Source organism: Marmota flaviventris, chromosome 4 (genome assembly GCF_047511675.1).
Source record: "Marmota flaviventris isolate mMarFla1 chromosome 4, mMarFla1.hap1, whole genome shotgun sequence".
NCBI classification, from domain to species: domain Eukaryota; kingdom Metazoa; phylum Chordata; class Mammalia; order Rodentia; family Sciuridae; genus Marmota; species Marmota flaviventris.
In genome coordinates, this window is record NC_092501.1 from 153085868 (window position 1) to 153104652 (window position 18785).

The 18785-nt window shown below is 33.2% G+C and overlaps 1 protein-coding gene across 2 annotated transcripts in view; it reads right to left on the bottom strand.

Annotated features, from left to right (window-relative positions):
- Nucleotides 1–18785, bottom strand: part of Uggt2 (UDP-glucose glycoprotein glucosyltransferase 2) — a 194261-nt gene that overhangs the window by 153139 nt on the left and 22337 nt on the right. For both annotated transcript variants that reach the window (XM_027938864.2, XM_071611594.1), the window contains exons 7-10: nucleotides 18352–18421; nucleotides 14020–14120; nucleotides 4385–4484; nucleotides 1720–1780 (exon numbers count right to left, since the gene is read on the bottom strand). In XM_027938864.2, coding sequence (XP_027794665.2) covers nucleotides 1720–1780; nucleotides 4385–4484; nucleotides 14020–14120; nucleotides 18352–18421 — 332 coding nt within the window. The remainder of the gene's footprint in view (nucleotides 1–1719; nucleotides 1781–4384; nucleotides 4485–14019; nucleotides 14121–18351; nucleotides 18422–18785) is intronic.

Below are 18785 nucleotides of genomic sequence, written 5' to 3' on the forward strand. Positions count from 1 at the left end.
TAAAGATTACCCACTCTGGACTGTTAAGTGAGCAGAGAAAACAATCTTGATTGGGTAAAGCCACTGACACCCTCGGATTCCTTTCATTTTCCTCTTCTTTCCCACCCTCTCTTCCTTCTTATTGCAGGTGGCATTGTAAAAAAACAAATGCAGGAACTGTCATAAAAAAAATTCTGCTTGAATAATGGTGTTAGAAATCATAAAAATAATACATAGGAACAATTATACAACTCAGTTTTGAAAAATAAAAATTTCTAAGATGGTCAATGAGATAAAGAACTGTCTGAGGTATGAGGTTGTGTTCTTTTTCCTAACACCTATGTTCCAAAGAACTGTGCATCATTTGCCTCATTATCATCATAATCATAATTGGTTACTTTCATCAAAACAGCTGATAAGACAACTAACTCTGTCCCAACATGACACATACTGTTGGCTGGCTAACCCTGCTTTACACCTTGTATAGCTCTCTGCTTACCATGATTTCTAGAAAAGCAAACTCTACCCTGCAGCTATGAATGGCCACATGACAATCTTGGTCATGGGATGGAAATCAAAGTCTGTTAAAGTGGTTCAAGAAGGCTTTAATAAGAATGAATATAGTTGTTTCCATTCTTCCTGCCTCTTTTGAATAAGACTGTAGGTAAGGTTGCCACTTGAAATCATAAAAGACGGACCAAGGTGTTTTCATGAATGCTCCCTGAAACTTTTAGAGCACCAGAATCATAATGTCCATAGACATTTACTTTCAGACTTTTTATGTAAGAAAAATAAACTCATTGTTTAGAGCCCTATGAATCTGGTATTTAATTACTTAAAGCCAAACCAGTCCTATGAACTACAGTGAGGTCATTGCCAGTGTGAACACTTTATAACTATTAGGGTCTTTTTGGTTCTAAAGGTAACTTAAGAGGCCCTCTGGCAGGATTTTATCAAACATCTGATCAATTGTATCCTGTTTGCCATAGGATTCTCATGATGCTTTAGCAGTTTAACGCTGATTGGGTTTGTTATGGTTTGGATGTGGTATCCCCTAAAAGTTCATGTGTGAGACAAAGTAAGAAGGCTTAGAATAGAAATGATTGGGTTCTGAGACTTTTAACCCATTCAGTGAATTAATCATCTGATGGGACTGAGTGGTAACTGAAGGCAGCAGGTGTACAGCTGGAGGAGGTGGGACATAAGAGGTGTGGCTTTGGCATATGTATTTGGATATGGAGCTCTTTCTCTGCTTCCTTATCATAGTGTGAACTGCTTCCTTCTGTCACAGTCTCCTGCCATGATGTTCAGTCTCACCAGAGCTCTTGGGGAATGGAACTGGCTATATATGGGCTGAGAACTCTGAAACCGTGAGCACTCAAATAAACTTTTCCTCCTCTACAATTGTTCTGGTCAGATATTTTAGTCACAGCAGTGAAAAAGCTGACTAAAACAGGGTCCTCATAAGAATCTAAGAAACCAGATATAAAAAAAATCATTAACTTTACCCTATAAAGACATAAAATCTAGAGTACAGGGTGAAATAAGTAGAAAATATTTCAGGAAAAATTGGCTAGAATTATATTTTATGCTACATTTAGTAGATAATATAAAAAATAAAACTTTAACTCATTTACATAGTCAGAAAAGAATAAATCAACTTTTATGAAAACTGATGATCCAAAGTGTGAAACAGTGATATTAGTGTGGTAAATTTTCAAGAAAGGAATTCCAACAAACCTTTTGATTTTCCTGTATCTCTTCCTTCATTCGTTGATTTACAGCAATTCTGGTCAGAGATCTGGGAAAATCAATACTGATGTAATTCATTCTTCCTTAAATTTTTAGGACTAATAATTAATTCAATGTTAATATAATACTTTGGAAAAGAAACTAAAAACCCAATGCTTCAAGAATGTACATTTCCATATTGCCTAATTGGACAATGATACTATAGTTTTTACTCAACATAGTATCTGATTTAGGTGGAACAGAGACTCAAAATTCTAATGTCTTAACTGCATAAAGTCACAGATTATTGAATAATTCTGTTTTCAAATATATTAGGCTGAAAAAGGCTATTTTGTATTGGTTTGCCCATACACAGATATCTTTCATACAGATATTTTGTATGAAATTACCAGTATCATATGTGTAAATGCAAACAGGCAACTTGTAGAATTAGCTATACATAAAGAATTTGTTAACCTGGGATCTTATTACAGCACATACATTCTAAAATAGATGATATAGTATTCCTTCAGTACGTACAGCATTGGTTCCAGGATCCCCTCAACCCCAGATAACAAAATCCCTGGATGTTCAAGTCCCTTATATAAAAGGGTACAATATTTGCATATAATCTACATGCATCCTCCTGAATACATCTCTAGATTACTTTGGATACCTAATATACATAATGCTATGGAAATTATACCATATTGTTTAAAGAATAATGACAAAAATGTTTGTATATGTTTGGTACAGACAATTCTTTTCTGAATATTTTCCATCTATGGTTGGCTGAATTTGTGAATGTGATACAGATGCAGGGGGAATAACTGTACTGACATTATATTATTCACTCTTGAAGAGTTTTAAATTCCCTTATAATTTTTTTTTTTTTTAAATTTTTATTGTTGGTTGCTCAAAACATTACATAATTCTTGATATATCATATTTCACACTTTGATTCAAGTGGGTTATGAACTCCCATTTTTACCCCATATACAGATTGCAGAATTACATCAGTTACACATCCATTGATTTACATATTGCCATACTAGTGTCTGTTGTATTCTGCTGCCTTTCCTATTCCCTTATAATTTAAATACAATTTTAAAATATATTTCCTGTGGACTATATTTAACTTGAAAGCTCCCAAGAATGCTTAGTTATAACATCTATCCATTTAAAAATGGTATAAAAATTTATATGGTTAATTCAAAGTTCTGCTTTAAGGAAAGTTCAAGAAGAAAGATGTATTTTGAAACCCACAAATGTGTATCATCTCATAAAGTTTGGCAGCATTAAGAGAAATTATAACAAAATTTAATAATGTAAATTTTCCATTAATTTAACAAATATTTCATTTTAACAGACATTTACTAAATGTCTGACTTCAGACATGTTTAAACCTACAATTTAGCCATTAAGCAATGCTAGCATATTCTGTAAATTTTTCTTCATGATCAACCACAGATAAGAGCAGAATTTAGTATAATTCTTAAAAAGTCATACTGATTAACTATCATTAAAACTAACATTGTTTTAATTTAAATTTGACTAATAATTTCAAAAGCTGTTAAATAAGAATCGTGAGGCTAAATATATGTATTTAAATACACCCAAACATATTTCATGTTTTAATATATAAATACTGATTTCTCAGTATTTTTTCTTGACTATTTAATTCCTGACTAAATTTGGTGAAAGAATTCATATCAACATATTCATTATTCTGTAGGTAAAGCTACAAACACTTCTATTTTCAGGGTACCTTTAAAAGATATTTTATATCTTACTGCTGCTGTATTTATCTTTCAAAGGTAAAGAATACCTAGATTTAAAATTCTGTAGTTTGTACTGTGGATAAATGTATAAAATAGCGTTTGACAAAAAGAGACTTATCACTGGATGCTTAATATGTGCTGAGAGCTTAAGTTTCTCTCCAATGTCCCTCAAATAAAATACTATTGTTGTATATGCACCTCTAACTTGTCACATGTGGTGTCTCTCCAATACAAGCTAACTTTGTTTATATTTTGTTGCTTATAATTTTATACTGCTATTTCTAACCAAATTATAAATGCATACAAGTTACGTTATGTTGTAAATCCTAAAAATCTAAAATGTACCTATTGGTCACTTTCAGATATGCAAAAAAGTATTATCTATTGAAATAAAGATGTTTACTGTAACATCAATATTCTGGAAGCAATTTAATTAGATGTTTTATTGGCAAAATGAAAAAAGAAGTATTATACAAAAACTCCATACATTTTAGATGTCATTAAGTGAAATCTAAAAGGCAAGAACATGATTTGACAACACTCTGGGTATAAATCTTCTATGCAGAACAATATTTTTCCTTATCTTCCATAAAGGAAAGAGAAAACTACCCTTACTATTTATTGCATAAATGTTTTTTCTTAGATTATGTTTATTTAAACTCTTTAATTTTTCCCTTTCCATAAGCCTCTAATTCAATAGTTTTCTTTTGTAGTGTGAATACATGTGCTTAGTTATTAAAAAACAAAAACCATAAATGATTAAAATTTCCAATTTCAAAAAGCTACAGATATTAGAATTGACATCCTCATGTTAAATGAAATCAGCTACTCCCATAAAATTTACTTAATGAAAAGAGTTCTAGTTACAAACAAACCAATGCACTTTAAAGTACCTGGCTTTTATGGGGAAGTTCTGTGAGATGTCTTTCATTAATTTTATGGTGTCATATACTGGAGTGGACATTATTTGAGAAGCTGCTTGAAAACTAAGATCTGTAAGGAAAAAAAACAACATTTAGGAATCTGGAATGTTAGATCTTCAGATATTTCCATGAAATTTAAATATTTTTCTCAACCTGTACCACATATTAATATGTAAACATGTCAACACTCATATTTAACAATTTTAAGTTTAAATGGAAAGTTTTGACTTATGTTCAAATAAGGTAGTCTTACACTTTTATGAATGAGTAATTATCATTTATTATTCATTATCTGTTATCTACAAATTATGGAATTTCATCCTAAAGAGAGATACAAAAAGAATCAATGACAGTTTTTTCCCCTATACTTAGGTTAAATGAAATGTAACAAAAAGCTTTGATGAAAAAAATAAAATCGGAAAAAAGTTTTGAAAAGCTAATTCTGAAAACAGCTTAAAAAGAAACCCAACATCTTTAACTCAGTAAGAAATATTCATTTTTTTCCAATATTGTTTTGCCTTCATGCTGAAATAAAAGTATTTTTTTGAAATTACAATTCTATTAAAAAATGTGAGTGGCTAACTATAGTCAGTCTCAAGTATCTCAGAAGCATTATTAATCTCACTACTTTGTCAAGAGTTAGTATATATTTTAAAGTCAAATTTAGTCATTACTTAACAGGAAAACACATTAACATTTCACCAGAGTTGGAATACTAAAATAACCAATTTGACATAACACTACTAGATTTGCTTCCATGTTCCAATGCACAGTGGTGAATCAGCCTGAAGGCATAGCCTAAGATGCTTTTAGGATGGCCTCCCATGGGATTGCAGAGGCTAACAGACTAGGGTTCAAATTCCAGCTGAATCATGTACTAGCTAAATTAACTGAAATTATGATTTCCTCAATGCACTCAAGTGTTTCCAGCCTAAGTACTGCAATGAAACTACCAGTGCTCACTAATGTATCCTAATTACCAAACACAATAGGTATTTTTCAAGTCTCTTAGGATCCTTTTGTGAAGGGAAAACTTCTGGAAAGAAAAAGTACTGAAGTACTAGCATAATAGTACAAGGAGAATAGATTCTGTCAGTTCAAAGAGGATTATTCAAAGTGAATTTATCCTAACAGTGTTCTTAAACATCTCATTTTATTTTAAATGATATTCTATCAAATATGATATTCAATGATATAGTACTGAATTGTTAGAACATTTGTGTAAGATAGGAAAATATAACAAGTTATAATGCACACTGCACTATAATTTTAAAATGCGACCAAAGATCTGTTAAGTATAAATAAAGTTCACTTAGATACCATATGGGCCTTCTGATCCTACGGAGGTTAATACCAACCGAGGCTTCATAGGCAGTGGCCACAGGATTGAAATGGGGCTTGGGAGAGACAGTCAGGACCCACCCGTTGCATTGGTCACCCAGCAAATGGAACAAACTGTCGCCATTTGCATGGGATACCACCATGGCAGAGAACTGACGTCACCAGAATGTGGCGGAGGAGATAACTTCACTGAAGCCAGCGGCGACAGGTGTGTAATCCCCTAGCCTTCCCTCTCCACACAGCGGGGAAACCTTAAGGGACCCTCCCAGCTCTCCCATGAGTGCGATAGCCAGACCGAGGGAATCAGGAGTGGCGCGGGACCCGCGGCGCGGAAATCCCGGCTACCGCTCCCACCAGTGCAGACAACTGAGGTCTCTTGCACCAGCTCCCGGGGGCGTGGCTACCGGAGGGCAAGCAAAATTCGCTGACTGTTCTCAGCCTCCAGCTCTACAAACTTAGGGTGTGAGGGAATGGCAAACAGGGAGAGTGTGCCCAGTCGTTCATGAAAACAGAGCTCCCGGGACCAGCAGACCTGGCGTGTAACCAGTATTGTGGTGAGCGTCACCGGTGAGCGGGGCCTGGCTTGAGGACAAGTGGGGAAGTGACTAGACACAACAGAAGGCCCTAGGCACCCAGGATTGGAGAACCGCCCAGTCTGGGAGGAGGAGCTGCTGCACAGTGATTGGTTCCCGCGTATTGAGAGGAGAAGCTTGGCTTGGTGGGCACAGCTCCACCTACTGGAAGAGAAGTTAATCAAACTCTAAGACTGCATTCATTAATTTTTTTTTAATTTGGGTTATTTTCATTTTCATTTTTTTGTTGTTTTTTTAAATTTTTTTATATTTTTAATTTTAATTTTAATTTTTTATTATCTTTTAAAAAATTTTTTTCTTTTTTCTTTTCTATTTTTTTTCTTTTGTCTTTTCAATTTTCTTATTACCCCTTACTTGAATTCAACCTGCTTACTCTCATTCTCTTTAGTGACTTCTTCCCTTCCCTTCTAATACCTTTCCTCCAAAGCACCAAATAAATTTATAGGAGTAAACAGTAACTCAGCAGTCAAACAGAACAAGAAGTAACATGAGCAGCATGATAAAGCAAGGAAGAAAAGGAGTACAAACAATGCAGGACAGCCTAAATATTCAGGAGGACCTAGAGGCATCAGAAAAATGGTCAAATAAAGAACTCAAGGAATACCTTAGACAGATGGAATGGAATCTTAAAGAGGATATGAGACAGCAAATTCAAACAATGAAAGAACACATTGAAAATGAATTACATAAACAGATAAAAGAACAAGTTAAGCATCTTTATCAGGAGATAGAGATTATAAAAAAATCAAACAATAATTCTAGAAATGAATAAACCAAATTAAAATTTAATTTTTAATTTTTAATAAACCAAACTAAAAACTCAAATGAGAGTATCACTAACAAAGTGGAGCAAGTAGAAGCCAGAATGTCAGATAATGAAGACAAAATATATCATCTTGAAAAGAGTCTAGCAAACTCAGAAAGGCTGGTAAACAATCACGAGAAAAACATCCAAGAGATATGGGATAACATAAAAAAACCAAACTTAAGAGTCATCGGGATAGACGAAGGTATAGAGATTCAAACCAAGGGAATGAGTAACCTGCTGAATGAAATAATTACAGAAAACTTTCCAGAAATAAAAAAGGAAACGGATATACAAATTGTAGATGCATACAGGACACCGAGCATACAAAATCACAGTAGACCAACGCCAAGACACATTGTTATGAAGATATCCAATATACAGAACAAAGAGAAAATATTAAAAGCTACAAGAGAAAGGAGGCAGATTACATTCAGGGGTAAACCAATAAGGTTAACAACGGATTTTTCATCACAGACGCTGAAAGCGAGGAGATCCTGGAACAACGTATTTCAAACACTGAAAGATAATGGATGCCAACCAAGAATTCTGTATCCAGCAAAATTAAGCTTCAGGTACGACAACGAAATAAAAATCTTTCATGATAAAAAAAAGTTAAAAGAATTTGCAGCCAGAAAACCAGCATTGCAAAGCATCTTGAGCAAAACACTACATGAGGAAGAAATGAAAAACAATAACCAAAACCATCAGTGGGAAGTGCCTCAGTAAAGACAAAGGGCGGGTGGAAAGCCAATCATGGAGAAACAAATTAAATTGAAAAAAAAAAAAAAAAGATAAATAATCAAACATGGCTGGAAGTACAAACCATATATGAATAGTAACTCTAAACGTTAATGGCTTAAACTCTCCAATAAAGCGACATAGGCTGGTAACATGGATTAAAAAAACAAATCCAACAATATGCTGCCTCCAGGAGACACATCTGATTGGAAAAGACATACACGGCTGAAGGTGAAAGGTTGGGAAAAAATATACCACACACACGGTCCTCGTAAGCAAGCAAGGGTGGCCATCCTCATATCGAATAAAATAGACTTCAAGACTAAGTTAATCAAAAGGGATAAGGAAGGACATTATATACTGTTAAAAGGAACCATGCACCAACAAGACATAACAATTATCAATATTTATGCACCAAATAATGGTGCTGCGACATTCATAAAACAAATTCACCTCAAGTTCAAGAATCAAATAGACCACAACAATTATGGGTGACTTCAACACACCTCTCTCACCATTGGACAGATCCTCCAAACAAAAGCTGAATAATGAAACTATAGAACTCAGTATCACAATCAATAACCTAGACTTAACTGACATATATAGAATATATCAACCATCGTCAAGTGGATATACTTTTTTCTCAGCAGCACAAGGAACCTTCTCACAAATAGACCATATATTATGCCATAGGGCAACCCTCAGTAATTATAAAGGGGTGAAGATAATACCATGCATTTTATCTGATCATAATGGAATGAAACTGGAAATCAATGATAAAAGGAGGAAGGAAAAATCCCACATCACATGGAAAATGAACAATATGTTACTGAATGATCAATGGGTTACAGAAGACATAAAGGAGGAAATCAAAAAATTCTTAGAGATAAATGAAAATACAGACACAACATATCGGAATCTATGGGACACAATGAAAGCAGTTTTAAGAGGGAAATTCATTGCCTGGAGGTCATTCCTCAAAAAAAGAAAAAAAAAACAATAAATGAGCTCACACTTCATCTCAACGCCCTAGAAAAGGAAGAGCAAAACAACAGCAAATGTAGTAGAAGGCAAGAAATAATTAAAATCAGAGCGGAAATCAACGAAATTGAAACAAAAGAAACTATTGAAAAAATTGACAAAACTAAAAGTTGGTTCTTCGAAAAAATAAATAAGATCGACAGACCCTTAGCCATGCTAACGAAGAGAAGAAGAGAGAGAACTCAAATTACTAACATACGGGATGAAAAAGGCAATATCACAACAGATGCTAAGAAATACAGAAGACAATTAGAAATTATTTTGAAAACCTATATTCCAATAAAATAGAAGATAGTGAAGACATCGATAAATTTCTTAAGTCATATGATTTGCCCAGACTGACTCAGGAGGATACACAGAATTTGAACAGACCAATATCAATGGATGAAATAGAAGAAGCAATCAAAAGCGTACAAACCAAGAAAAGCCCAGGACCGGATGGGTATACAGCGGAGTTTTACAAAACCTTTAAAGAAGAATTAATACCAATAATTTTCAAGTTATTTCAGGAAATAGAAAAGGAGGGAGAACTTCCAAATTCATTCTATGAGGCCAACATCACCCTGATTCCGAAACCAGACAAAGACACCTCAAAGAAAGAAAACTACAGACCAATATCTCTAATGAACCTAGATGCAAAAATCCTCAATAAAATTCTGGCGAATTGGATACAAAAACACATCAAAAAAATTGTGCACCATGATCAAGTAGGATTCATCCCTGGGATGCAAGGATGGTTCAATATATGGAAATCAATAAATGTTATTCACCACATCAATAGACTCAAAGATAAGAACCATATGATCATCTTGATAGACGCAGAGAAAGCATTCGACAAAGTACAGCATCCCTTTATGTTCAAAACATTAGAAAAACTAGGGATAACAGGAACTTACCTCAACATTGTAAAAGCTATCTATGCTAAGCCTCAGGCTAGCATCATTCTGAATGGAGAAAAATTGAAGGCATTCCCTCTAAAATCTGGAACAAGACAGGGATGCCCTTTATCACCACTTCTATTCAATATAGTTCTCGAAACACTGGCCAGAGCAATTAGACAGACGAAAGAAATTAAAGGCATAAAAATAGAAAAAGAAGAATGTAAATTACTACTATTTGCGGAAGACATGATTCTATACCTAGAAGACCCAAAAGGGTCTACAAAAAAACTACTAGAACTAATAAATGAATTCAGCAAAGTGGCAGGATATAAAATCAACACGTATAAATCAAAGGCATTTCTGTATATCAGCGACAAAACTTCAGAAACGGAAATGAGGACAACCACTCCATTCACAATATCCTCAAAAAAAATAAAATACTTGGGAATCAACCTAACAAAAGAGGTGAAAGATTTATACAATGAAAACTACACAACCCTAAAGAGAGAAGTAGAAGAAGATCTTAGAAGATGGAAAAATATACCCTGTTCATGAATAGGCAGAACTAACATCATCAAAATGGCGATATTACCTAAAGTTCTCTATAGGTTTAATGCAGTGCCAATCAAAATCCCAACGGCATTTCTTGTAAAAATAGAGAAAGCAATCATGAAATTCATATGGAAAAATAAAAGACCCAGAATAGCAAAAGCAATTCTAAGCAGGAAGTGTGAATCAGGTGGTATAGCGATACCAGATTTCAAACTATATTACAGAGCAATAGTAACAAAAACAGCATGGTACTGGTACCAAAACAGGTGGGTGGACCAATGGTACAGAATAGAGGACACAGAGACTAATCCACAAAGTTACAACTATCTTATATTTGATAAAGGGGCTAAAAGCATGCAATGGAGGAAGGATAGCATCTTCAACAAATGGTGCTGGGAAAACTGGAAATCCATATGCAACAAAATGAAACTGAATCCCCTTCTCTCACCATGCACAAAAGTTAACTCAAAATGGATCAAGGAGCTTGATATCAAATCAGAGACTCTACGTCTCATAGAAGAAAAAGTTGGCTCCAATCTACATATTGTGGGGTCGCGCTCCAAATTCCTTAATAGGACACCCACAGCACAAGAGTTAATAATGAGAATCAACAAATGGGACTTACTTAAACTAAAAAGTTTTTTCTCAGCAAGAGAAACAATAAGAGAGGTAAATAGGGAGCCTACACCCTGGGAACAAATTTTACTCCTCACACTTCAGATAGAGCCCTAATATCCAGAGTATACAAAGAACTCAAAAAATTAAACAATAAGATAACAAATAACCCAATCAACAAATGGGCCAAGGACCTGAACAGACACTTCTCAGAGGAGGACATACAATCAATCAACAAGTACATGAAAAAATGCTCAGCATCTCTAGCAGTCAGAGAAATGCAAATCAAAACCACCCTAAGATAACCATTTCACTCCAGTAAGATTGGCAGCCATTATGAAGTCAGACAACAACAAGTGCTGGCGAGGATGTGGGGAAAAGGGTACTCTTGTACATTGCTGGTGAGACTGCAAATTGGTGCAGCCAATTTGGAAAGCAGTATGGAGATTCCTGGGAAAGCTGGGAATGGAACCACCATTTGACCCAGCTATTGCCCTTCTTGGACTATTCCCTGAAGACCTTAAAAGAGCGTACTACATGGATACTGCCACATCGATGTTCATAGCAACACCATTCACAATAGCTAGACTGTGGAACCAACCCAGATGCCCTTCAATAGATGAATGGATAAAAAAAAAAATGTGGCATTTATACACCATGGAGTATTACGCAGCACTAAAAAAATGACAAAATCATGGAATTTGCAGGGAAATGGATGGCACTAGAGCAGATTATGCTAAGTGAAGCTAGCCAATCCCTAAAAAACAAATGCCAAATGTCTTCTTTGATATAATGAGAGCAATTAAGAACAGAGCAGGGAGGAAGAGCAGGAGGAAAAGATTAACATTAAACAGAGACATGAGGTGGGAGGGAAAGGGAGAGAAAATGGAAATTGCATGGAAATGGAAGGAGACCCTCATTGTTATACAAAATTACATATAAGAGGTTGTGAGGGGAATGGGAAAATAAACAAGGAGAGAAATGAATTACAGTAGATGGGGTAGAAAGAGAAGATGGGAGGGGAGGGGAGGGGAGGGGGGATAGTAGAGGATAGGAAAGGCAGCAGAATACAACAGTTACTAATATGGCATTATGTAAAACAGTGGATGTGTAACCGATGTGATTCTGCAATCTGTATTTGGGGTAAAAATGGGAGTTTATAACCCACTTGAATCTAATGTATGAAATATGATATGTCAAGAGCTTTGTAATCTTTTGAACAACCAATAAAAAAAAAAAGATACCATATGGCAGAGCATAAAGAAGTTGGACCGTAAGGACATGTACGAAGACATGAATGGTGTGACTATTGTGTGTACAACCAGAGATATGAAAAATTGTGCTCTGTATGTGTAATATGAATTGTAATTCTGCTCTCATATATAACAAATTTAAAAAACAGAACAAGATCAAAAGCTTGAGTGGCCATTACTACATAAAACAACCTAAGATGACAAAGGCCCTTTTTCAACTTTAATAAATGATCCATTACAAAATGTTTTCATGAGTATGAAAAAGACAAAAAGAACTTGGACTGAAAAACCTTCATTTATTAGCTACGTGGATGTGTTGATTAACTTGCATCATTATCACTGTGACCAAAATATGAAAAGAACTTTGAGGAGTTCAAGTTTATTTGGGGCTCACGTTTTCAGATGTCTCAGTCCACAGAGGCTGACTCCATTACTTTGGGCCCAGGTTAAGGCAGTAAATCATGAAGGAAGGGCCTGGCATAGGAAAGCTGCATAGCTTCATGGTGGAAGTCAGGAAGCAGAGAGCAAAGAGGGACTAAGGGACCAAAGGGAAGATATATCCATCCAGGACACAGCCCTAGTGACCTACCTCCTTTGGTCACACCACAGCTGCCTACTGTTAGTCACCCAGTCAGTCCATTCAAACTAAGGTGGGCTGATTAGATTATAGCTCTCACAATCCAATAATTTAACCTCTGAATATTCCTATTATTAACAGGAGCTTTTGGTGGCATCTCATATCCAAATCATGACAATTTTAATGACCACACCAAACCACTAACTCTCACTCTTCTTATTTACAAAGTGACAGGGGAGGGGGCATGCACTTTCAGAATATCACTGAGAGTCAAATAAGATCATTTATATTAAAGGATCATGTAAATGCTAATCCAGATGAAATGCAAAATATTTTTGTACACTATATGCAAGTTATTCTGGCAATAGAATACTGATAAATACCCTATTATTTTAAAAATTAAAAACTGATTAGTAGTTGCTCACAGCTGGGAAGCTAGGCAGAAGTGGGAAATGACTACTAATAATGTTTTGCTTTTTGGGGTGATGAAAATGTTCTAAAATTGGTAAGAATTGCAGAACTGTGGAAATATACTAAAAGCAAACGAACCTTATAGTTTAAACAGCTAAATAATGTGTGAATTATCTCTTAATAAAATGTATTTATTAAAAAGGTTGATGAAGATGTAAAGTTAAGAATCATGTAGAAAAATGATATGTCCCCATGACCTACTAAATTATTTTAAATAATAAGGAAAATTGAAAAGGACTTACAGTTCAATCCAAACTAAATTTTGGTCACAAAAATCGCTTATAGGTTGTTCACATAGAAGCTGCTCTAAATTTGGAACTATGTATTCTCTCTAAGACTTTATCAAGGAAATATGCAAAGGACTAACAAGGTAAAAATTTAATCAAGAAGAAAACTAAGGTTTAGTGCTGATTTATCCTGAATTCTTAGTCAAGATTTTTAAGCAATTTTAACAGATTCTCTGAAATGTGATTTAACACTTGAAAGGAAACTATAAATCATTATATACTTTGAAAATGATAAGACAATATAAAATAACTGCCTCAGAATTTTAAGTCTAACAAAATAATGACTTTCATGATAATCTTTTAATCAAATATGTTTTCCTACAAAATGTAATCTATATTATTCACAAATAGTAATTATTTTCACAATTTATCATTTTATAAAAGCTTATTTAATAAAAAAGTAATTGGTTATCAAAGTGTTATGTTCAGGTAGCTTAAAATACTATACCTTGTAGTTCCCAGACTTTCAAAGGCATCATTTCTTTGTTGCTCTCAATCAGGTATTTTTGGAATACTGTCAGATTATCTTTAAGCTCTGAATATATTTCTCTGAATCAAATAGTAATTAAAGTTAATAATCTACTACAAATTATACAACCAGTATGATTTTGAAATTGTCTTCAAAACAGTTCAACACAAACTAATAATTGATCATTAAGATAATAAACTGATACAGCTATATTTATAGAATTTAAAATGAGGGCTATATAGACACATGTATACACATATATATGCCTCCTCTGTTACATAAAACAAAATCTGGAAGGATGTACTCTCTCAACTGTTAATATTACCTATTAGGGATGCAGAATGAGGGCAGAATTATTGATTTTTTTATGTTTCAACAACTTTTTAAATTTTAAGTATTGCTTTTATAATTTAAAATAATAACTATTTTTTAAGGAAAGTAAAAACTGCTTTTTGTACAATCTTTACTTGATCTCAGCCAAAAGGCTAAAAAGATTCTTCTTAAAGAATCAGAGTTTGTTTTATTTCTGAAAAGTTCTATCTGACTCTCATAAAAAATTAAAATAGGATAATTCTGCCCAACATTAAACATATCTAGGCATTTTAAAGAGAAAGACAAATAATTAAGCAGAATACCATTTTACTATATGTATCATTTAAACTATAATCTTATTTCCTCTATCACTCATGAAAGCAAAAATGGTGTCATTTTGCTGGGCACAGTGGCACACATCAGTAATCTCAGCAACTGGGGAGACTGAGGCAGGAGGATCCCAAGTTCAAAGGCAGCCTCAGTACCTTACTGAGGCCCTAGCCAACTCAGTGAGACTCTGTCTCTAAATAAAATATAAGAAAGGGCTGGGGATGTGGCTCAGTGGTAAAGCACATCTGGGTTTAATCCCTGGTACCAAAAAAAAAAAAAAAAGTGTCATTTAATATTAAATAGAATTATTTTAATAATATAACTTTAGCTAGGTATGTGACTCAGTGATACAGTGTTTGCCTAGTATACATGAGGCCCTGGATTTTATCTCCAGGTCCATTAAAATATAAAACAAAAAAGATGCTTTTTCAAAGTAAAAATTAAAACAACTTCAGCCAATTTATAAGACATTTTCAGCAAAACTTACTAAACACATTTTCAACAGTAAATTGAAGATTTAAAAAGTGAAATGAAAAATGTACAGATGTATATAGAAATGCATTAATTTTATAGTTAAAGATAAAAATACATAGTACACTGTCAATATTTTCTAACTTTACTACTACGTGGGACCAAGGTTTGAAAATAAATCAAGACTAATGAAAACAGCTTTCAAGGTAAAAAAAAAAACTTCTTCCTAAAGTTCACTATGAATATTTAATGTTACAGAATAATGTAAGAGCTACCATACTATGCTTTTATTGAGTCATAATCATAATTTTTTACTGAGTTTTACATAATTCAGGCAATATGTATATTATTCATACAATACACCTCAAAGCAAATAATCTTTGTTTTAAATAAGCCACCGAGTCACCGTGGAAGAACTAAGTATTCCTTTTAAAAACAACCCAGAATTCCAGGGGATTTTTGGAGACCTGCCATTTATTCCTGCAAAAATTTGTATTTAAAAATAGGAAAAAATTATACATTTTTTCAAGACATTGAAACAACTGAATTAGGACAAATTTGTAAGGTGCATTAACTTTTTAAGGCCACTAGTATACTGCTTGGCCAATAAGCTTCAAAATTTTAATTCATTTATCTGCATAAGCATAGTTCCCAACAATGTCACTCTTGCTGTATATACAGTTATGCATTTGCCAAGAAAACCTACCTCAGAGTCCTTAGTTAATATTACAAATGTAAATTACAAAGAACTAGAATTAATGAACATTTTTATTTTTGCCTGTGTAAAGGAATCCAAATTTCCCTTCTCATAAAATGTTAAAATGTATATAAAATCACAGCCACCCCCATTCACTAGTATTCAGAGAAGACTCACCATCCTATTCCTTGTCTTCAATCGGCATGGCAGAAAAAAAGGACACAACTTTAATTTGAAAGGTTACTATATGAGTATATAAAATTAAGACCAGATGTTAAAAGATTTTCAATGTCCATCTGTGACAAAGAAATTAAGGGAAATATTTCTTTCTGGTGGGGCATAAATCTCTTTAAGCTAAAGATCCAATTATTTTTCATGATTTTTGTAGCATATCTATAAAGTTTTAGATACAATAAATTTTGAAATTTTCTGATAGAGATAAGTTTTATTTTTTCAATTGTGTTTTTCTAAGCACACTAAATGAAATTTACATAGTTATTAAAATTTTTTATCTGATATTTTCACTGTTAGAACTTCCTTTAAAGCATTTTCCACAGCTTAGTAAACAGATTATTTTAAAAAATATTGTAAAAATAATACTATTTTGAAATTCAGTGATATATTTTTTTTAATAAAGATTCAATTCAGGGGCTGGGGATATGACTCAGTTGGTAGAGTGCTTGTCTAACATGTTCAAGGCCCTGGGTTTCATCCCCAGCATCATGAAGAAAAAAAAAAGAAAATTTCAGGCAGTATCCTCTTTTTGGCATTCTTATTATTAGTAGTAGTAGTAATAGTAGTAATGGGGATTAAACACAGTGGCATTATACTTATGCTGAGATACATCCCTAGTCTTTTTTATTTTGAGACAAGGTCTCACTAAGTTGCTGAAGCTGGTCTTGAACTTGTGATCCTTCTGCCTCTGCTTCCCGAGTCTCTGGGAATAGGCATGCACCATTGTTCCTGGCTTTTTTTTTAGTATTATTTAAAGGAATTACATTAATAATAACTTCATAAAAGTGAATAAAACAAATGAAAATTATAGTTAACAGTTAATCTTAAGTGTCATGAACTGCTGTACCACTTTTATTAGCAAATAACAATTACATTATTTTATTCTCTCAAAACTTAAAAACTTTCTAACCAAGTATTTGTTATGTGATTAATTTTTTGCCTATTATGGTAACAGTGTTAGAATAAAATTAAGCAAAACAAGTTACTACTTTCAAGTATGGAATGGCATCACATGGTACAAATAAGGAATACAAAAATGCTACAAGGCTAATAAATTCTTGGCAATTTATTTGTTGGCTTATGTTCACTGGTTCATATTTTTAAGGTTTAGACAATTTTATAAATGCCAAGCCTTTGTTTATGGACTTTTTTTCTGGGTAAATGGAAAGAAATTCACATTTAACAGTGACCTTAACACAGGTTATCCAAAGTTCTAAATTTATATTTTCCTAGTTATTCCAGGGATGTTATATTAGTATTAGAAATAGAATCTCTACTCTCAATTCAAACGGTTATATCTAACTAATGAATAATTTCCACCTTTAAGATTAATATGAAAATAAACTAACAAATAATTGGTGAAAGACTCACAATTTTAGTTTATAAAGATCTATTATAAATTAGCAAAAACAGTAAACCCATCAAGAAAAACAAAAGCAAAGGTCAGAAACAAGCAATTTATACAAGAAGAAATTCAAAAGACCGGTAAACTTACATAAAAAAAATTAAATTCTTAAAATATTAAGCCCTTAAAATAATAAATTGATAATAGTTGATTATTCTAAATTTAAATTGCAAAATGATTCAGTCCAGTGAAGTAAGTGTAGAATTTAGGAGAAATATCATATCACTTATTAAATTGGCCAAGATTTTTAAAACAGTATCAGTGGTTAGTAAAGTTTTGGGAAATGGACACATTCATATACAACAGTAAAAGTATTATTAGTACAATTCAATGAAGGAAATTTAGACATATCAAAACTTTAAAAAATATACATACCTTGATTTATCAATTTTTCCCCTAGAATTTGTGCTAAAGAAAATCTGAGACGCACATGAATTGATACAAAAAATATTCAATTAAGTAGTAGGGAAAGAATCTAAAGTCCTATATTGTGGGACTTTTCCAAATGATGGAATATTCCACAGGATGTGAAAAAAGCAGTTGCATGATACTGTTGTACTATGCAAAACAATATGCTATTCATGCATTTATTTATAGCTATAAAGACCCACACAGAAAGGTTGCAAAGATAGACACTAAAACATTGAAAATAACAATTATCTCTCAGTTGTAGAATTAGGGTCATTATTTTTTTAGTTTTGTGCTCTTCTGCTTTCCCTAGATTTCTGACATTAACTCTGTTATTTTTATAGTAACAAGGAATGTATATATAAAAAAAGAACATGTGCCAACACAGTACATGGAATTAATTCCTTTAGAAACAAAGGGTTATAATACCAGTTTCATTCCAATTCAGGCTTACTTTAGTTTCCCAAAAAGAAATCCTTGAACTTCATTTGCTTCAGTTTCATCTTCTATAGTACTAGTCATGGCTGCATTTTGGAAAGTAAAACAAAAATATTTTCAGACAGGGAAAATAACAAGTAATAAAAAAATAGAGTTCAATATGAAATTCCATTTCACAGAATTCCTGGGCCAGTCAGTCATCGCTAGCCATAAAAGCAGCCTAATCTTAGCTGCCTCAATGTACCTTACATATACTACCATTTGTTAAGTGGTGCCAAAAATGGTCGGGAAGCTACTGGGTATAATACACAATTTACTATTTTTAAAGAAGTTTTGAGTATCCAGTAATACTAAATACCTTTCTTTCAGCTTAAAATTAAATTCAAAACTAAGGAAGAACACATTTATCTCACCTCCAGCCTCAAGTAACACACGTAGGATAATTTTTTT